We start from the raw sequence: 21,430 nt of genomic DNA on the forward strand, positions 1-21,430 counted from the left end.
AGCCAATCACGTAGTCGCTGTATCACGAGGCACCGTCGGTAAAGTAGGTGCCGGTCCATTCACCATCACGTAGAACAAAAGGATCGGGTCGCCTGGATAAACAATTGTCGGTGTTCTGTACTTTTCTTTCTTTTCTTCTTAGAAACCTTACCCAATTAGCTCGAGATGTTTCGGACCAGTATCGAAACCCCACATCGGTTCGAGCCCATGTCGTGGAAAACCCATGGCCCACATCTCAACACGTGCGGCTACCCTACTAGAGCACCGGCCAGGTTCAAACCAAAACTGGCTGATTCCAAATGGCAATGGGTTGATTGGATGCTCTTGAAAGAATCGAGGAGGGAGCGGGCAAAAAAGAAATGGAGGGTCCTGTTGGAGTTTGATCGACTCGTCATCCAGGATGTCCGAGTCACAGGATACACGATGTATGCCGTATTGGAGGTTTTGGTCATTGACCTCTTGTTCCGTCTCCTCGTTTGTAGAGACGGGAATCCGATGCTCAACGACTAGCTGGTCGTACAGAGCGTTGATTTTGGCGCGTTGCTCATTGATCGTCATTTTGCTAGCGTAGAAGAGAAAGCAGGCAAGATACCGCAACAAAAGAAGAGGGATTGCCGCTTGACTTGATTCAGTGCGACACAAGGTTCCGAAAGAGGAGTGGTGGGAGGAAGATTAGAGACTGGCGAGCAGTTGAGATTCAACTTGCAGTCATCAGGCTGAACCAGTGGACCCAAAGGCAAGGCTGCCAGTGAATATCTGAAGATCGTTTTGCATAAAGATTCCTAAATGAGTCAACCAATTCAATACGATACTAAGCTCAAGTTGTTCGTAGTGAACTATATCTTGCCCACTTGCAGTCGACCACGCATGCCAGTGGATCTCAATTGCTATTCCTCTTGTATACAGAGTGACCTGACATAATTGGGAGACTCTCCCATTTGCTAGTGAAATCTATTAGATAGCACCATACTCCATGGACATTCCTGACGTGCGTGTGCGAGTGGGTGATAATGTAGATTTTGGCCTTTGAAACCGAGGCCATTGTGCCCCGCGTAGCATTGTCGCAGGGGCTCAAAATCGAACCAAGAGTACACGACAGCGATGAAAGAGCACCATAGATGTAAAATACTCATTAACACCAAAACTTCAACGGTGACAACGAAATGCTATCAAAGAAGAGACCACTGATACTCAAGTTTGGTTGAGTCGAAGGACTCCCGATAAAGAGCAAGGCACTGACTGTGGCAGGGTGAATAACCCCATTTGTTAGACCTAAAGGAGCATATGTAGTATGAGGTGAATGAGTGAAAATAGCATCCGAAATATCTTTCATACGCCGGAAATGTACTAGCAACCTTCATGAATGGTGGATGGGGATGAGTTCATTGTCGAGGCTCTTTGTGTTGGGGTGACCAAACAGGCAAGTGGATACCTCAGGTGCGACACACGCCTTTTGTCTGGGGGTCTCCTCACGCGCCATGAATCTGGTTTCCTCCCAGGAGTCCATCCACAAAGAACACTCCCTGACGATGGGTCTATAAATTCAAACATTGATTCCCTGTACTGCAATCCGGTCTGCAAACCATGTCCGATATCCCTACCGCATCCTGCTTCAACGATAACGGCGGTATTCCTACCGCGACCTGCTTCAACAATAAAGGCGTGACATTTGACGACCAAGGTCAAATGATAATACCCACCATGTCGACCTCCATCCCCTACACCCTCGACATCGCGACAGTGCTCTGCGTCCTCTTCGCCCTCTCCTTCATGCCCATTGCCTACTTCCTGGGCAATCGATATATTCCCGCCACGCACAAGCAATTCCGCATCCTCTTCTACTGGCACGCCTACGATGCCCTCACCCACCTCTTCATCGAGGGCTCCTTCCTCTTCGAGTCCTTCTTCAGCTACATGAAGATCCCCGGCGGCATCGGCGGCGCACCACACTTCCTGGGGCGCCAGGACCGCGTCTACGGCGCCGCCTTCGGGACGTGGCCGAGCGCGCGGCTCTGGCAAGAATACGCCAAGGCCGACTTCCGGTGGGCGACGGCCGACGCGAACGTCATCTCGCTCGAGCTCCTGACGGTGCTGCTGGCGGGCCCCGCGGCCGTCTACATCTGCTACCTGCTGTGGACGATGTTCAACGCGCGGACGAACACGGAAGCCAAGGGCGACGCCCGGGCGAAGCTTTGGTTCGCTGCCACGACGGTGGCTACGGCGGAGCTGTACGGGGGGTGGATGACGTTTGCGCCGGAGTGGCTGACGGGCAGCACGAAGCTCGAGACGGGCAATATGGTGTACCTGTGGTTCTACCTGTTCTTTTTCAACACGCTGTGGGTGGTGATGCCGCTTTGGGTGCTGCGCGAGGCTTGGAGGGAGTTTCGGGAGGTTTTTGTCACGGCGGAGCGCGCTGGTCGCGGTCGCAAGAAGGTGTAGATCGGGGAATGGGTGAGTGGATGATGGGATATGAGGACAAGGCTTAATGAAAGTTTTGAGTAAAGTGGAGGTTGGGAGGGGGGTGAATGATTTGAGGTTTATAGTCTTTCAGCGATCAGTGCTCGTCATTGTTATAGATTTGCTTTATTTGGATAGTCACAATTGAAATTTCCCAAATCGGGTATCATTTCGCATCTTCGAACCCTGATCAGTCGATAGGTATGAGGCATGTTGGTACCAACAGGGCGCGGTCAAATCCGCGACAGCATTACTAGTCGGAATGCGTCCCCAGTAGTTGGTACTCGGGATGTATACGTTCTCGTCTCAATGGTAGTCTCTCTCTTCCTCCCCCCACCAATATGTTCTTTATTTGCTGCGAATATTAGAAAGTCCCGAAATATCAACATATTACAACCCCTCTTCCCAACACAAAAAAGTGTGGTTCAGTGATGGCATAACAATACCCTAGGTAGTGCATTCAGCCACAGTATTTGGCTGTTGACTGCCGTTCTATAAATGGGAATTCACCGAAAGGAGTACGATCGACCAGGCAATCTCCAGTACCGAACTCCTGGACTTCTCCTGGACATAATTCCTTGGCGTCTCGTGTGGCTCCCTTCACTATTGGCAGCTTCACGAGAGCCCATCGTCATCATGAGCACACTTCAACCAATTGGAAGATACTCTCTCCACCACAGTGGCTCAGCCTTACTGCCAAGCCACAGATTCCGAGTGATGCCTGGGGTGGCGGGGCAGGACCGCGGACTGTGACAGGCAGGAACGGGTGGGTTCCTCAGGTATGCACTGCACCGATCTGACGCATGCCTGTTCCTTCATCCTGGCATTAACGCCCCCCACCTGCTTATATTCTTTCTCTCCGTGTCTGCCCTGTTGGCTTTAAAGTCTTGACATCCCCCCTCTATCGTTACCACCGGTCTATCTTTACCACTCTTGATCACTCCTTTTCTTACATTCATATTGGAAACCACAGAACAAGAATTGTCTCGTCAATACATCACTCTTGCGAGTCGCTAGCCATGTCGTACAATCCATACCCCCCTCCCAACCGTATGTCTTACCTCCACATCCCTCCATCAGAGCACACCAATGCTAACGAGATCTCCATTACAGAGGGCCCATACCCACCATACGGTCATCAACAGGGCTACCAGCCTCCGCACCCAGGTTATGGGACTCCCCCTCCCCAGAACAACTACGGTCGTCCTCCACCACCGCCTCCACAGGGTGGTTATGCTCCCCAGGGCTATCCCCCCAACCCAGGATATCCTCCTGCCCACCCGCCACCATCGCACTCCCCATATGGTGCTCCGCCAGTAGGGAACCCCTCGCCGCAACCGCCATACCCTCCGCAAGGCTACTCTGGATACCTCCCTGGTCCACCGGGTCCGCCGGGTCCAGGAGGCTATGGTGGTCCGCCTCCCCCTGGACCGGGCTATCCGCCGCAACCGCCCGCCTTCCAGGCGCCTCCGTCGTTCCCTTCCCCCGGTTACGTACCTGGTCAAATGGCTCCCGGTGATTGGCGTCCGCAGGCGGACCAGCTGCGCAAAGCGATGAAAGGATTCGGCACCGACGAAGCAGCCCTCATCAGGGTGCTCCAGAACCTCGACCCGCTCCAGATGGCTGCCGTCCGCAGCACCTATGCAAGCCACCTTAGACGGGATCTGTACAGGGACGTCAAGTCCGAGACGGGTGGCTACCTCCGGCAAGGCCTGCTCGCGGTGCTCGACGGCCCGCTCAACTACGACGCGCAGTGCGTCCACGAAGCCATCGACGGCCTAGGCACCAAGGAATGGCTACTCGACGACGTCCTTCTTGGCCGATCCAACGCCGACATCACCGCCATCAGGAACGCATACCAGCAGATATACCGCCGCTCGATAGAGAAGGACGTCGAAGGTGACCTGTCCTTCAAGACGTCGACCCTGTTCGTGGACGTGCTGCGCGCCACCCGCCACGAGGAGGGAGCCCACATCGACCCCCACACCATCGAATCCGAGGTCAAGACGCTTCACGACGCCATGAACGGCCGCATGATCAACAACATCCAGGAGGTCTGTGGCATCCTGGCCCGATCCTCGGACAACGAGATCCGCGCCATCAACCAGGCCTACACCGCGCGGTACAACACCCCGCTGGAGAAGGCCCTCACCAAGGAGTTCTCGGGCCACATGAAGGACGCCCTGCTGCAGATGCTCCGGACCGCCATCGACCCCGCCATGCGCGATGCCGAGCTCCTCGAGGACTGCATGAAGGGCATGGGCACCAAGGACGAGAAGCTGGTGACCCGAGTCGTGCGTGTGCACTGGAACCACCACCATCTGGACCAGGTGAAGCGCGCTTACCAGCACAAGTACAACAAGAGTTTGCTCGATAGGGTCCGCGGCGAAACGAGTGGAGATTACCAGAAGTTAATGCTTGCTCTGTTGGAGTAATTCGCTTCCCTTCTCCCTTTCACTTTGTGCTTTTCTAATTGTTGGCTTTCTCTTCGCTTCTTGTGGATATTCTTTACTTTTAATCGTTTTGGCTGCCCCTTCCCTCTCCCTCATACATTCTGAGTACCTCCCTTCGTGATATGGCTCCCTCGATACCCCTCAGACTGGCATTCACGTTGGGACGGCCTGTTTTAATCCCTTCATATTCCCCTTTATTCTTCCCTTCCCTCCATCTCTGTTATGTCATGTTACGGTTACCGAAGAAGCGTGTACGAATATCGATATGCAGATGCAGTGTTCCAGTATGATAATATTAAGTTGATTTCCAAGAACATAAGTAAAATAACGTAAATAAAGACATAACTATGCAAATCATCCAGCTCATCCCATCTCGTAAAATCATACGGCATCATCGTTTATATCATAGAGAGAATATGATGAGTAGATAGATAGAGTACACCAAGTGACTGAAACGATCATCATCAACTACGATATCAAAAGGGAAAAAAAGTAGGGGGGGGAAAGAAAAGAGAGAGAAGAAAGGAAGAAGAAAGCAGACATGGACCATAGACTCAAACATTTCACATAAATGTAAAGGAAACAAAAAAAGACGGAAAGGAAGAAAACAAGTAAACCCTCAGTAGGCACTTTCGACAACCGCTCGAAAGTCAACAAAGTCAACTAAGCCACCTCCTCCACAACAGAAACATGGCTCCCAGGAAACAGCCCCGTGATTCCCGCATAGCACCCCCAGAACCAGTCGTCGTTGATATTCTCCGCCTCTGTGATCTCCGCTCCCCGCGGGAACATCAGTTCGTCTTTGACCCCGTCTTCTGGGTACCAGGGCCAGATGGCGAGAAGGATGAGCCCGACACCGCCGTCGGGGGGGAAGCGGCGGGAGGATGATGGCGATTTGTTGTTGTTGTTGTTGTTGCTGCTGCTGATGCTGTTTCCCTGGGCGGTGGGCATGACAGGGGTGCCTGGTTCGGAGGCGGAGTTGTAGTTGTAGTTGTCGTTGTTGCCGTTCGGGGCGTAGTTGGACCGGTGGAGGAGGTCGGTGGGATTCCGCGCGCGGGAGGCTTTCTTGCGTCTCTCGGAGCCCTCTTTCCAGCTCCAGTCGCCTTTGCCGAGCTCTGGGGAGGGTACTGCGTTGGGGCCGGTGGGTATTGTTAAAAAGGAGTGGTGGGTTGGGGATGATGATGATTGGGAGGAGCGGTGCTGGTGGACGTGTTCGTCTTTTAGGGCTCGGCCGCCGACGAGATCGCGCACTATCACCCGTCGTTGGCCCTCTTCGAAGTCCTCGAATCCTATTACCACCATCCGGTGGCCTTTGAAGCAGCGGCGCCAGCCGTTGTGGCCGTTCTCCTTGTGGATTTTGCCAGAAGCTACAAACTTGAGGTAGCAGTTTGCGCAGATGTCGTAGTCGCCGCTGTTGCAGCGGAGACAGTGGAAGCGGAGAGTCGAGGCTGGGATGGGATTTGAGCACATGTCGCAATTGGTTGAGAAGGAGAGGATTTTGTAAGCTTCTGTTCCCGGAGCAGCTAGGGGGCTGCTCAGGGCGTCAGACGCAGCGCTTGGGACGGCCGAAGGTGTCGATGGGTCAGAGCGGTTGCCAGCTGATGAGATGCGACAGACGGGAAGAAGTGCGTGCGTGCAGCATCGTCCCTGATTGACGCACTTGTTGCAGAAACCCCAGTCCCCTTCGTTGCACTGGCCACATTTCCAGAAGCAGTCGTTCGATGGGGAGCGGCAGATGTCGCAAAAGAGTCCGGTTTGCATCCTACGAGCGGGGTCGTCGTTGGTCACCTCTTTGCCATCTCTTGTCGTGCGCTGTGCAGAAGCTGACGGTGGGCGGTATTTGAAAGACAGCAGCATATGCTGAGAAGCGCACGATGACGTTGGTTGGCCATTCGCTGAAGCACGTATCCGCTCGAAGTCTGCGCTTGCTGACGCCCCGAAGCCCATCCAGTTGAGACAGCCACGCCCTAGGCGATAGCACCGTAGACATAGATGGAAGTTACCATCGTTGCATTGTGTGCACTTCTTGTGGAGGTCATGTTGGATATTTTGTTTTCCGCATCGGTCGCATGAGATTGAGGGCTCAGTATAGGATGCAGAACGCGGAGCGTTGGACCGAGACGATGACGGCCTGGAGCGTGGCTCCTGTCGCACCGGACCACCCACCTCGGGAGTCAGAGAGCTAGTTGTAGAGGTACTTGCCATAATCTGCTCGACCCGTGTAGGGAAAGAGGCGGTCTGTGGGCTCTCAGTGGGGGTTGCAACTGCGTGAGGCGAGTCTATTGAGGGTCTGTTTCGGGTATGCCGCAGATCACGGTCACTAGATCCTCCCGCCCAAGGATTTGGAGCACCTTGCTCGGATGCTGTAGCACGTCGTGGTCGCGGGGCAGTTGCATCCGTCAGGCTTGGTCGTGCAGAGTGAGAGCCGTGGGGGCGATCAGCAACCATATCGCTGGAGGATCGTGTCGCCGGTCGTAGAGCTACATCAGAAGAAGACGCCGGGTTGACTGGCACTGGCGATGTCCTGCGACGGCCGTGCCCTTGATCGGATAGTCGCCGCTGGTGACCACTTGCCCCAGACCGGGATACTAATGGTTCCAGCAAGTGTGGCCGAGAAACCGGGGGGTTGCGTGGTGACTCCCGGGGGCTCGTGACGGTCGGTCTCCGCTCTGATTGTGATTGTGCGCGCGAACGGGTAGTCGTCCTTGGCGGTTCACTGTCTTCCTGTCTCTGTTGAGACCGCGATCGAAGTCTGTGGCGCCGACGGTACGCATCAGCGATGCGTTCGCTCAGCTCTTCCTCCTGTGAAGGACCTAAGTTCTCCAAATCGATATCTTCCAAAAGGCCTTCTTCGAATATTTGTCGCAGAATCTCCTCTTCCATGGTTTCCGTATCTGACAAGCTCAGCAACGATCGAATACTCGACTGGTGCTCGATCCTTCTTGCGTTGTTCGAGGGAATATCCGGACGGTTGGCCGATCGCCCAGTCTGTCGCCCTGCTAATCTCTCTTCTCTCCGTCGTCGAGACCGGTCTTCTCTTTGTCCATCTCTTCCCGCACTCTCCGGTATCCGACTCCTTGACGACGGCGCACTCGGGCTACGATTTTCTCGTAGACTCAGCTCCTGGACCTCCTGGAGCAACCGTCGATCTTCGTTGTCCGAGGCACTCGGTGCCTGTTCTGAAGCATCCACCGGAAATACAGAACCGCCATGTTTGTAATGCTGAGCGATTTCTTCTTTTTCTTCCAAAGGCTTGCTGCGATCCGGATTTGCCGCCAGGACCATGTCCAGCAACGTTGTGATTTTCGCATTAGGCCGTGTTTCACGGACGATGGCGCGACATGACGGACAGGTAAATCGGGGAGAGGATCGGCGGCGCGACGCTTGGGCCTTGAACCATTCTTTCAGACAGGAGCCACAAAAGATATGGAGACAGTCAAGGAGAGTGAGAGGTTGATATAGTAGTTCGGTGCAGATCTGTAGGACAAGCGGTAAAGTCAGCAAGAATCATGTAGCATCCTGTCGCAGTATGTTGCGTTCCCGGCCATCTCTCATTTCCCAATATATTTATAAACTTCATAAAAATATATATTAGATAGACTATTTGCCTTTCAACATCCCAAATCGAAGCAAGGACCCAAGGGAAAGCATCGCGGGGAACCAATCCTTCACGAACGGACGTCCCCACGTTCATCCGCCCGATCGGAAAATTAGGGAAACGTCAAGTACATACCGAGCAGGTGAGTTCTTTCTCCAGGTCACCCAGACCAGGACCACTCTGTAGTTCAGACTCCATGAGGAGTTCAGAGGTTGATTATTACCGGGGGGCGAACACAGACGAAGATGCAGGCGAGGTGGCAAGCCTGATGCAGGAGGTCAAAAGGGCGAGTACCAGTAGGAAGTACGGAGTAAACAGCGGAGAGAGTCGGTGGGTTCCATGGGGGTCGATTCGATCTCACGCTACGGCCCCACCTGGGTGCATCATTCCGAGGCTCTTCCTGACTATGCCTCCCTACACGCTGGCATTCTTATTCTTATTGTCATCAAACAAAAATATTCTTTGACTTGAGCCATTCGTTACACGTGGTATGGAGTCAGAGTTGATTCATATTACTTGTTGGCATGTCTAGTGGGACAAATAATACTGAGACGCTAGATCGACTGAATGACCTCATACTTCCTAGATCTCACACACTAGTTCCTTGAATTGTCGCTGGCTCGTGTCCTCGATTTCGGTCCTCATAATCTGGTATGCCCCATCGGTACCGAGTTTAGATCAACAACCCCTCCTATCAATTTGATTATGGCATATCACCGACATCTTCGGAATGGGATAGGGCGACAGAATCAAAGGAAGGCATCCCTGTTTCTTCAAGACGTGCGTAACATTTCTGAGTAATACTCTCATGAGCATCTAAATCTGTGTCTCTTCTAGATCCTCGCAAGGCGCAGTAGTTGCACATTGGAAATGTTAGCGAAAGGCTGCCCTGCTATAGGCCATCGCCATATCTTCATGGATCCAATGTGTAACCTTAGGAGAAACTGGGTTACTTCTATCTTTCTAGAGGCTCAGCACTTTTGGCTGGATCATGAATGATGACGCCAAGGGGCAGCTGAAGGAAGACTTGTTAGTTATATTTTTGACAACCACACTCTGGTGATATCATTGGCATTGTTTACCGGGTCCCATGGTCATATCTGCTGACTTCCTAGGTCGTTGTGCTGATCGGGCGATCATATTGGGATATCATCAAGTACTGCCGCTAAACAGCCCGTTTGTCTTTTAATATGTGCGGCGGCCACCTGGGAACCGATCAACCTGTTTTTGAGCCAATGCACACGCTGAACATCGAACTGAGATTCGAAGTAGTATTTTGATTTACTGAAATCTCACATGGCATGTGGGAATGCTAAGTGTACGGTCAGTTTGGGAGCAACGGCTACAGATCGAAATTTCTTGCAGGTATATATCTGAAGATTTGATTCAAAACAGAAGAACTAGGGGAGAGGGGACGGGTGACACAGTTCCGTTCGAGCCATAGAACTGAGTTAAACCAAGTCATCCAAATTATTCATCCTCGCAAACCGAGTAGACCTTTGTTTATACCATTATACCTCCTGGTTTCGATTTCCCAGTCCCTACTGGAACCCCATACTTCATTTCAGATAAAGATCGAACGTAATAGTGAGATGTCAATACAACAGCAAGAATCATCATCGATGTCTCGCAGGTTTTCATAATCGGGACGAATGAAAATACAACTCTTCTTCCTCTCTTTTCTGTTCTTTTCTTCTCTGGTTAGTCTGACTCAAATTTTCAGCCCAAGAGCTTGGGATAAGGTCTTCAGATTTCATTGGAGCCAGAAGAGCCGCAGACACCATCTCACTGTTCAAATTGGGATGGTGTCTTTTGTATGAATTGAATACGAGCGTAGTGTAACCTAATTTTCAATCCTGATACCAGTGCGTTGGAATGATAGGAATATAGGCTTGGACGATCTTGGACACACACTACCAAAAGATTTATCCAGCAGGCCTATGGAGTGAGTGACAACTGGGCGATTTCTCCCAGTATGTCTTTGAATGCTACTTATTTATCCAGTGAACCCTGTCGAATTTCCTTGATTGCCGTATCCGTCGAAGATATTGTAACGTCCTCGGAGAAGGGGAAATGATTATCAGTTTGGAAGCAGAAAGGCACGGATAATCTCTGTTGGAAGACTCGATCAAAAAAATAAATAAATAAAGGCAGTGCTTCTATATGGGTTAATTAGCTAGCAAAACAGGGCGATCCTTAATTTCAAGCGTTCTATATTCATAGTTTGAGGTATTCTCAGTTGTTGTTCATCTAATCGGACGTGATGAGGACGTTTCTGATTATGTAACAACCCTAACATTCTCTTTCACACACAGAAAATGGTTTCGATTTCCAGTTCCTAATCTTGTCAAATGCCAGCTGATTGCAATTGAAAGTCATAACAAACCGACAAAGAGAATCAGCGGCATCAGAGACCTCCGCGGAAAGAGTGGGGCATCTAGAATTGAGTGAAGACGAATGATACCCTAGTGTATACAGACCCACTTGCAGCATATCAGCCAACACGTGACGCGGAGATAAGTTTTTTTTTTTTTTTTTTTTTTTATAACTCAAACAACCAGCAACCTCGTTCCGCGCAACCCCTACAACAAAATCCAGCTTCGTATTGATTGAATATACGTTGAGATTTTCACCGATCTCTAGTATTCAGCATACGGATTTGCCTTTTCCAGAATGGCCCCAAACACGAAACGGCGCAAAGTTGAGGACGATGCTTCGTCCGACTCCGGCTCGGACGCTTCTGCTTCTCCCTCTCCCGAACCTCAGCCCCAAGCGGACAACGGCAACGAAGCAGTGAAGACTTTTAGCGACCTCGGCATTATCGAACAGCTGTGCGATGCATGCACAGCCCTTGGATACACCAAACCCACGCCGATTCAAGCGCAGGCAATCCCGACCGCGTTAGAAGGGCGAGATATCATCGGACTGGCAGAAACCGGTAGCGGCAAGACAGCAGCCTTCGTTCTCCCGATCCTCCAAACCCTCATGGAAGCCCCTCAGGCCTTCCACTCGCTCATCCTGGCCCCGACCCGTGAACTCGCCCAGCAAACCGCGCAAGCCGTCGAGGCTCTCGGCTCCCTGATCTCGGTACGATGCACACTGTTAATCGGAGGCGTGGACATGGTATCGCAGTCGATCTCGCTCGGAAAGAAACCACATGTCATTGTCGCCACGCCAGGCCGTCTGCTGGACCACATGGAAAACACAAAGGGGTTCTCGCTGCGGCAGCTGAAGTTCCTCGTCTTGGACGAGGCCGACCGTCTCCTGGACCTGGACTTCGGGCCCATCCTCGACAAAATCCTCAAGATCATCCCGAAGCCCAACCGCCAGACCTACCTCTTCTCCGCGACCATGTCCAGCAAGGTCGAGTCGCTGCAGCGCGCGTCGCTGACGAACCCCGTGCGGATCTCCATCTCCAGCAAGAACCAGACGGTGTCGACTCTGGTGCAGTCGTACGTGTTCATGCCGCACAAGTTCAAGGATCTCTACCTCATCCACATCCTCAACGAGCACGCGGGCCAGACAGGCGTGATCTTCACGCGCACCATCCACGAGACCCAGCGCCTGACGTTCATGCTGCGCAACCTCGGCTACGGCAGCATCCCCATCCACGGACAGCTGTCGCAGAGTGCGCGCCTGGCGTCCATCACCAAGTTCCGCGCCCGGGCGCGCAACCTGCTCGTCGCCACGGACGTCGCGGCGCGCGGTCTCGATATCCCCTCCGTCGACTTCGTTCTCAACTACGACCTGCCGCAGGACAGCCAGACGTACATTCACCGCGTGGGGCGGACAGCGCGAGCGGGACGGAGCGGGCTGGCCCTCTCCTTGGTCACGCAGTACGACGTGGAAGTGTGGCTGCGGATCGAGAAGGCGCTGGGCAAGAAGCAGGATGAGATGAAGATCGATAAGGATGAGGCAATGGTGTTCGCGGAGCGGGTCGGCGAGGCGCAGAAGGCGGCTGCGATCGAGATGCGCGATCTCCAGGAGAGGGGCGGGCGGGGGCAGATGCGTGTCCCGAGGGGGGGCAAGAGGTCTAGGGAGGATATGGACCAGGACCGGGGTTAAGGGGCTGAATGAAGAATAAGAAAGCAAAAGTTTAAGCGGGACTTAATATGGATTGATACTTTATGTTAGATGTCGAAATTTTAGTTCTCCATACAGAATGCCATGTATGAGTACGAGGTACGAGTTCCATGAGTATTAACCTCCCAATCTTACATTAAGGCAGAGTTGTTGTTGTATATATGGCGTAAATAAGCATTCTGCATTAGCTCTACCGGTAGACTTCCATTGAAGGGCAGAGGAGTGATCTCCACTACTCAGCATCGTGCGTATGGACGGTGGAAGAGCATAAACTCCCCTCCCCTCGCTCTCTTCTCCCGCCGCCCCCCTTCACTTCTACCGCCTTGCTATATACAGTATCGTTACTCGTAGGCCAGCATCCCATCCGTAGCTGAGTGTAGACGCCACTTCTTTGCAGACAGCCTTATTCGTGTCTGCGTGAAAAACATAAACCGTGAGAATGGCAGACGAAAATGAATTAGACTCAATGCATTTCTTCAAGGCATCGTGTGTTTGGAGAACGAGGACTTGCAGAACCCCTGTATATGCGAGTTGTAAAAGTCCATAAGTTGTTACCGCATCGGACAGCGATACATGGTCGGCGGAGAGATCTTTGCGTCGTTCGATGAGAGGATGGTGGATGTTGCTGCTCATAGAATGATTGTTAGTTAGCAATTTATACTGCTTGTTGATGGGGTCTAGGGAAGACTCGTAAGGTATATTTCAAACCTTGGATGCTGAACTCATGTCTTCAGCCTAGGAAGAGACGCCGTTGATCTAGACAGGACCATACTGCATGAACTGACCTTGGAGATAAACTATGGTGTTCTCGACGGAGATAATGTTAAGAGACAGGGGCTCTTGACAGGTAGTAGAAACGTGGTTGGCCTTTATAAGGGGAAACATCTCCTAAACTGCTGTTGAGTACTGCAATCAATCATTGTTATATCACTGCGTTGCAGACATCCGAAGATCAACCGATTAGCATCATATTAGCGACAACAACGGACGACGAGTTCGGGGACAGGAGTGAGGTTTGCGAGCCATTTGAAATGAGGCAACAGAGAAAACACGGATGAAACTTGAAGTGCTCGAGGAAGGGACAAACATTGAACATTTGACCGTTGAAAGCGAGTCAAAATGTAAAAATCTTATAATGTCCACGATATAATCTTCCTCTCCTGCAGCAGAATAAGCCGACCAACTCTCGTTATTCTGGAATCAAAACTCTTTGCAGGATGCATGCATAGGCGCTAGATGGTATCATGTCGTTCCTCGACTTCCTACACCTGTCTGATTGCATAGCGATTGGCGTATGTCGCAGTCAAGAGTATACCCCCTACCTACATTATCAATCAGTGACGAACTGCCAAAACCCTGCATGTCCAATCCTTCAAGAAAGCTCGCCATATTGCTGCAAGATGCCATTGCAAAATGCAGACTGGAAACCAATGTCAACTAGAACATATCAATCAAAACCGGTCAGACGCAGTCCATGGTACACCGCATGCAAGTTTGCTATGCACATGACTGACGCGCAAGTAGCGTCTCGCAGACCTACAACGGCGGAAAGCGCGATATCAAGATATATCTAGTAGATAGCAAATACTGGCAGTCCAAGCTGCGAGTGCACTTTTCAATATGGTCGAGTGTACGGACTAGACGGGTAGACATCAGCTGATGCGCACGGTGCTGGATCTACTTGGCTGATGAATTGCAATCCGTCCACATTTCCTGTCACTATCCAAATACTAGGTGGTTACAGGCTGCAGTGCAGCGGTCCACTGCGGAGTCATACGCACCACTCTTACCACTGCCTGGTCCGAGCGTATCTGGCCTCGTACGAGTCCAACACCGAGGCAGCGGCAGACTCCGCCCAAGCCACTGAAATTACACTGGTGCGGAGATAACGAAGCTGGGAAAGGGGGAAAGGCAGACTTCGTAACCTCTGAGTTGGCATGCGCCATGACCAGGAAGAGGATATGCACCCCGCATCCCGCAAGACTTGCTACTTGGCGGCATCCCTCCTTTACTTCTCTTTCTTCTCTTCAAAAGTAAACCCCACATGGGTGGATGAATTGGATTAACCTGCTAGCCGCCATGTCACACCCCTTACTCACTCAAACTTACACATCTGTAACACCGACAAACGGAGCAATCTATCTTTAGATGACTGGCACGGTATGATGTTGTGTCGTACCGCCCACTACTAACAAGGTAGACACAGGCACCAGCTGAAGATATTAGACTAGTGCCTGCCTAACAAGCCTAGCCATCGAGCTCCAGCTTCAGTTCCGCTTCCGCACCCGCAACGTCGAGCTTATCCACGCGAAAGAGAGAGGGGAAATCAAACCCCGGAGCGAATGAGCATTTGCGGAACGGCCAAAGTGTCAGTTGACAGGACGGCTGTGGCTTGCGGCTGTCCGTGCAGAGATAATCTCCCGGTCCAGTAGGTGATAATCGCGGGCGGCCCTGGCCGTTTGGCGCTGGAGCTGTGGAGGTGATGGCGTTGTTTCGATTGCTATCCTATTGCGGGGAAAGGAAGGATTCGAGGTCTGGTCTGTTCTGGGCTGTTTGGGTGGTGGTTTGGTGGTGGTCTTGGGGTTGGGGGACGTGCATGCTTCTGGTTTGATAGTGCGGGGTGCCTGAGGAGGGAGCCTTGAGCTTGGATTCTTGGTGTAGAATACCTTGTTGTTTCGGCGCTGTCAGGTGTCATGTGCTGGTACAGGGTACGGGGTGAATGAAAGTCAGCATTAGGTGGACATGAGGTCGGGCTTTGAGGTGAGTAGGGGATATGGAGAATGTGGGGTCTGTACATCCATCCATGCATCAAGTAATCGATAATCATACGAGACAATGGCGCGTACAACTGACGTGATCCGTGGAAAACACAAATATCTTGATATCAAAGCTGGCCCACAAGTGCGGTGTAGATGTGAAGTGAATTAGATAGAGACTGTCCCTGACGACTCGAGTTTAGAGCGTCAAACGTATCAAAACCACGAGTGATACCACTGATTGGGCATAATTGAAAAGCAATGTACGGTCATCCGGTTGATCCGCACAATATCCAGTCCACTGCACATAGTCACTTAAACCGATTAAAGAAACTCGGAAGCCGGCACTGCATACTATGCACACCCCGTCGACGACCATTGATACAGACGACCCTAATCTATCTTCCGTCGCCGAAACACGGCGTCTTCCACGCCAAGCACAGTACCTATCTTCCTATCTTCCTAGATGGCAAAAGAAGGGGTCCGCCCCCTTCCATTGCAACACCCAGCCAACTTGGCACCGACCTAGCCTGAGGTAGTGTCTTGGAGCTTTGACCCCATCCTACTGCATGAAAAGCGACGGTTTACGCGCTAAGGAAATGTGTAAGCCCCCCAACAGGGCCCCCACCAACCACCTGAGCTACTCTCGCCTGTTCTAGGCCGCAGCAAGGTTTTTATCGCTGTGGAGGTTTGGACGATCTTGCTTGCGTGGATTTGGAGCGGTTGGGGTTGGGGATGCTTCACTTGGCTGTAGAAGAGTTTGGATATGGTAATACCCAATAGACTCGCAATCGCATCTCGTACTAACAGGAGCTTGTTGCACTGATGATTCGGTCCTAATTGCTTTCTACGGGGAGATTGTCTCAATTATTCGTGGGTGTCAGACCAGGCGCATAGGCCGTAAAAAACTACTAAAGACACCCATTATGATACCCCGAGGTTTGTACGGAACCCTTGAGGGTATACCGCTTGTCCTTAAAGCCAGGTATGGCAACCCGGACAAATTGCCTTGAAGATGCAATCCGGGACGATTGTCTTCCGAGGACAAGGCTTGAAGATGGCGGAAAGCCATGCAGCTCTTGCCCAGGTGGAAAGCGGAGACGAGTTCAACGGAGCCCGTAGCATCGGTTGGAGAATCCCCGGCTTCTCTGCGGTCCAAGCAGGAGTCCCCATTTGCAGAGACCTGCAAATCATTAGGACACAGACCTAGATCTCGCATGTATGTAGTACGAATGACTCGTTCCCCACGGGGTCAAACCATGGCCTTATCGATAAATGGCACCCGCGTCGATGCGATAAACATCTTTGCGGGGTGTAAGCGATCTTGACGCCAGCGGGGGAGATCATCAACGCTTTGGTTGAGCACGGATGCCCTCAACTTTCACCCGCATGGATTACGAGGCGTATCGCATTGCAAGCCCAGGGGATCAGTACCATATACTGGACAGCATATCCACTCACCAACGATAATGTAGTGTCTCGAGCGCACGCACTCCAGACATGCTCCATCAAAAGTGGGTATCAAAGGTGGGTCAATCTCGTGCCCGAGGCCGCCAGGCAGCACGCATTATCGCGCATCTCCACCGACCGTCCTTCAGCCATGATAAACAACTGTCACGACAAGGCATGCATCTAGACTCTTGGCTACCTGTGTCAATGTGGTCTGAGCTGACATGAGCGAAAGTTTAATCTAAGAAAAGTTGAGCAGAGAGGGAAGAAACACAAAGTAATGTCGAGATTCCGAAAGAGGGGAATCCGAACGAAGGCCCGGGCGAGAACGTGCCTTTCTACAGTTGTCACTTCCAAGCCGCGGAGACCCTGGCCTTGACCCTCGTCGGGAAGACCTGCCCGGGCGCTTGGTCTTTGTTTGTTGTTAATATACCTCTGGGATATTCGTGTTTTGGGTAGAGGTTGGAATTGTGGATGGGAACAACCTAAGGGAAACGATCAGTCAGGAGTGCGCTCAAGGAGGTAGGCATGAGTGATGACGTGCTAGCCCTATCCAAGGGATAGAAAAGAAATTCGTCACCATGGAACAAAACAAGTATGTAAACCCAGGTATTCATCATAGTTGCAAGAATGATCAAACACCTCCCTCTTCTTTCAGGATTATCGGCCTCGCACTGTAACGTAAGCCACAAGGAGGGGCGAGAGAGGGGTGGGAGGGGAGCCTTGACACAAGTCGCGCAATACCCCCGAGTCCATCCCACAGACCGTGGAGGCTTGTATCTGCAATAACAAGCTGCATTAAGTCACAGCCTCTCGGACCAACTAAATGACAGTCGACGGTCCTTGCGCAGGGGCGATCAGACGCTGGAGATTCAGCCAACGACACCCATCAATGCCACCACAAACTCTTTATACGAACTACTGAGGATAAAGCATAACGAGAAATTCCTGAATCAAAGTGTCGTGGCGAATTGAGGAAAACTTACTGGCCAAGCATGATGCAAGTGATACAGCGCGCAAGGGTGGGAGATCTCTAGCGGTGTGTTGGGGATTGGCACGGACTGGTTGTGGGAAGATGGGAGGTGGGAGGTGGTGTGTGCTCTGTACCTGATGGTCGAATATTGAACAGGGTCAGATATTGGAGCAGGGTGGGACAACTGGGAAGCGCCCGGACCATACTGGTCGGGGATTATGTGGAGGAGGAGAATTCTCGGTTAATTTGGTACATATGAAAGACGTAGCACCCGTGGTGGAGAGGTCTATGTGGATTTGTAAATGGTAACTCTAGAATAGGCTGCCACTGCATATCCCAGTGGATATAGTGATAGGATGCGACAACCGTAGTAGATGCCTTGTTAGAATTATCGCGAGGATATCTGCAGCTTTTGTTTGACTGTGCTATCTGTCACTCCCCCGATGTGCAATAGACTACAAGTAGATCTGTGTTAATTGATAGAGTCGTTGTGTCCAAAGTTGTACAAAAGCATTTGAAACAGCCAATGCAAGTATGCCGCACCGAGTAAAGGAACCAACAAAGAAGGGGGAGGGGGAGGGAAGAGACAGACCCACCAGTCAAGACATCGACCTCCAATTTTCTGCACCGCCGCTTGCTCATCAATTCCTATCCGAGCGATTCGGTTGGTCTTCAGCAAGGCAGAGATGCAGCAGGATTTTCAATTCTCCTGTGTCTGTGCCGCCTATACTGATACTTTGACCACCTGGTGACAATGCCAGTGGGACACATCCAGGTCAAACTAGGAAATTGAAATGATGACCTGAAGGCCGCCCGCCATTCAACCGGCCGACCATTTTTCCAATGGTATCGAATAACCACATATCGCAGTCGTGACCTGATGTCATATTTGCACGGTTCCAAGGAAGGTGGTGAGACACTAGCTCTTAGCGTCTTCCCTGTGTCCCCCAGTCAACTAAGAAACCGAGACTCCTGGTTTACTAGGGGACCCGCCGCACTGACCATGGCGACATCAAGAAAAAAAAAAGAGGAAAGAAAAAGAGAGAGACAAAGCAAAAAGTCAAGCCACCATCTCCGATCAATAACCCGACTGGGCCCAGATGGACATAATTGAATGACGATGTAATTAACGAAGCAGTGTTGAATACGATGCTAATGACCCTAGCTTTATCTCACCAATATCGCTTTTGGGCTTTCGGTCAAGACGACTGACGTGAATGAAAGAAGGCGAGAATCATGCCATGCCGTAAAGGGGCTCGTTCCCGGCTTGGATGTTACTGTTGATCAGCCATTTCCCGACCTCCGGTGACTTCTACAGTATTACTGCTTACCCAACGGTAGTACAATGATGGTGCCAAGATGTCACGATGGGAGAGGCAGTATCTGAATGTTCGAGGAACCAGAATCATGTAAGGCTCGAAAAGCAAAACGCTAACCTTGAGTAGACTGGGGGATGAAAATCAATACTCCTATTTGGGAGACTTGAATAATGGCGTGGTTCATCGAGTAGGCATCATTGAAGATCAAATGGACAAGAACATGGACCCTCAACATTCCTCGATCGACAGTATCTAGACCCTGGAGGATTGTCTTGGGGGAATTTGGTTGGGCGGTGGCAAACGGATAAACGGACTAGTGGGAGCGACAGTGCGGCGCTGGCCGGGGGTGGATAGTGGGTAGTTGACTGGGTATCAGGTTTTCTTTCTTGGAAGATCACCTCCCTGGTTTCATGGCTCAGATCCTTCCGAACAATACTATCTGAATATTCCCAACATTTACATAATATTCTACAATCCCGTTCTCCGGATCTTTCCATGGATTAAAGGAAACGAAGAGTATACCGTCGGGTCCGACATCTCTTATCACCGAGATAACAATCCAATCCCTTGGATCGTGGCTGGTGTCGCCGACTTTATTTCTTTTCCCCGTAAATGATACACTTTGAGAGTTCCAAGGAATTTAGCGTTCGACATTTGAGCTAAAAGACTGAAACTCCAAAAAATGCAGGTATGCCTTGTTTTGCTGACGTTCTGGCCTGGCACGGATCGATTATGCGGCCGACGACCGCCCCACCAGTCATAACCCTTGCGAGTTGGTATTGAACAGATACAAGACCACCCAACGTGCATATCTCCAGGGTACTTCTTATGCATGATGTATGTATGTAGGTATGCACGCGCCCAGTTGATGGAGATGTTTTCATACAGACCACGGGTGACCTGCGACCGTGCTATTCGTAGCATGGACCAGAATACTCCGGACATGCAGCCCTGAAGATCACCTGCTCATCACCTGTTCTCCACCAACTACTAAGCCACGGATTATCCGACAGAGGGGGATTGTCGGGAGGAAGACATGGCACGGTATTCGGGATCTTGATAGAATTTGGATGACCGATGGGGATCCCCGAACAACGCACGTTGTTGAGAGAGTTAGAAAGGAATTGACGGAACCTACCTACCCATCATCCCCCCAGGTTCCGGTCCGTCCTACATGACTGATGAATGGCCCCACCAGATATAGTCGGGAGGCGAATGGAGCAAAATAGCCGACCTGTAAGAGGATAGGGATAAAGGGTGATAAAGTCATACAAGTGTTTCCACCCCACCGAGTGTCCATAGTATGTCCTCCTCCATATTGGAGAGGAAGGACAGTGCACGCAACTCCCTCCCATACTGGTCGGGGGGAAGGCTTGGTTCCACTGTCCTAGACCGTTCGATCGCCTATTTAAAGTTGGTAAGTTAAAAAAAAAAAAAAAAACCCAGGGTTGGTATTTACCACTAGCCATGGGTGTTGCTCCATTTAGTCCATCTGGTCCATCTGGTGCATCTCCAATGGGGGCACATTCAACCCTGACCTTTTCCGGGTACGGCGGCAACTAGTATGTCAAAGCACGACTTATCATCGTGTCTAACGGTCATGACGGGAACATGGCTGAATCAAACTTTTCTAGTGGTTTTATTTTTATTTTTACTTTGATTTATTTCTATTTAATATAATTTCATTTATTCAATTGAATTTTTTTAGATTTTCTTTAAAAAACCTTTTCTATTCTTCATTATCACCCATCGTTATCACCACTCATGATTAGAATTGTTATCATTCTTGACCATGTTCTTCGGGTAATGTGGATAGCAATTCTATTGTCATAATCAATTATGTACTGTCACCTCATTAGTATACTGGATACTGTCTAGTGGTCGCTTTATCAGGTTGATGTATGCCTAGAGAGTAGTCACTAGCGTTAAAAAGAATCTACAATCCTGCAGGTGTTAAACAGAAATTTCTCGTTCTTCTCTTTTCTCATGCAGCTTGGAGATCCGAGATTCCTTGCCTAGATTGCCCCGTTCGCGCCATTGATAATGCATTTCTAGTTCGCCCCTTCCCTTTTTTTTTTTTTTTCTTCCTTTCTTATCAGAGTAGAAACCCCCCCATGCATTACCTACATATCACCCCACCTCGCTCCACTGTTGGCCGGAAATCTTGTTTACTGGCATAGCTGCCTTCTATTGCATTGACCCTAGGTCTCTAGTCTCCAGTCCCCCATCTCCAGTTATATGCCATATCCCTCCTTCCCTCCGTGAAAGATCTATACGGACAGATCTTCCCTCCTCACCTCTGTGTATAACTCTTCCTTTGTCGACTGATCTATCTTTCTTTT

At 51.0% G+C, this 21,430-nt stretch overlaps 5 protein-coding genes across 5 annotated transcripts; 3 read left to right on the top strand and 2 right to left on the bottom strand.

Annotated features, from left to right (window-relative positions):
* Positions 1-842: 842 nt before the first annotated feature.
* Positions 843-1,319, bottom strand: BDW47DRAFT_106342 (uncharacterized protein). Its single transcript, XM_024812751.1, has one exon. It carries the CDS (start codon positions 1,131-1,133, stop codon positions 942-944), a length of 192 nt encoding a protein of 63 aa, XP_024671796.1. The 5' UTR covers positions 1,134-1,319; the 3' UTR covers positions 843-941.
* Positions 1,320-1,522: 203 nt separating this feature from the next.
* Positions 1,523-2,633, top strand: BDW47DRAFT_106343 (EXPERA domain-containing protein). Its single transcript, XM_024812752.1, has one exon. It carries the CDS (start codon positions 1,585-1,587, stop codon positions 2,437-2,439), a length of 855 nt encoding a protein of 284 aa, XP_024671797.1. The 5' UTR covers positions 1,523-1,584; the 3' UTR covers positions 2,440-2,633.
* Positions 2,634-3,315: 682 nt separating this feature from the next.
* BDW47DRAFT_106344 (annexin) lies at positions 3,316-5,221 on the top strand. The gene is made up of 2 exons (XM_024812753.1): positions 3,316-3,507; positions 3,571-5,221. The coding sequence occupies exons 1-2, from the start codon at positions 3,477-3,479 to the stop codon at positions 4,890-4,892; spliced, it is 1,353 nt and encodes a 450-aa protein (XP_024671798.1). The 5' UTR covers positions 3,316-3,476; the 3' UTR covers positions 4,893-5,221.
* Positions 5,222-5,236: 15 nt separating this feature from the next.
* BDW47DRAFT_106345 (SH3 domain protein) lies at positions 5,237-8,909 on the bottom strand. The gene is made up of 2 exons (XM_024812754.1): positions 8,644-8,909; positions 5,237-8,387 (listed from the first exon to the last, which is right to left on the bottom strand). The coding sequence occupies exons 1-2, from the start codon at positions 8,704-8,706 to the stop codon at positions 5,574-5,576; spliced, it is 2,877 nt and encodes a 958-aa protein (XP_024671799.1). The 5' UTR covers positions 8,707-8,909; the 3' UTR covers positions 5,237-5,573.
* A 2,163-nt stretch (positions 8,910-11,072) lies between these two features.
* On the top strand, positions 11,073-12,573 carry rrp3 (RNA-dependent ATPase RRP3; the record flags this gene model as incomplete). Its single annotated transcript, XM_024817404.1, has 1 exon — positions 11,073-12,573. Exon 1 carries the CDS (start codon positions 11,182-11,184, stop codon positions 12,571-12,573), a length of 1,392 nt encoding a protein of 463 aa, XP_024671800.1. The 5' UTR covers positions 11,073-11,181.
* Between the last annotated feature and the right edge of the window lie 8,857 nt (positions 12,574-21,430).

Source organism: Aspergillus candidus, assembly GCF_002847045.1.
Source record: "Aspergillus candidus strain CBS 102.13 unplaced genomic scaffold BDW47scaffold_24, whole genome shotgun sequence".
NCBI lineage: Eukaryota > Fungi > Ascomycota > Eurotiomycetes > Eurotiales > Aspergillaceae > Aspergillus > Aspergillus candidus.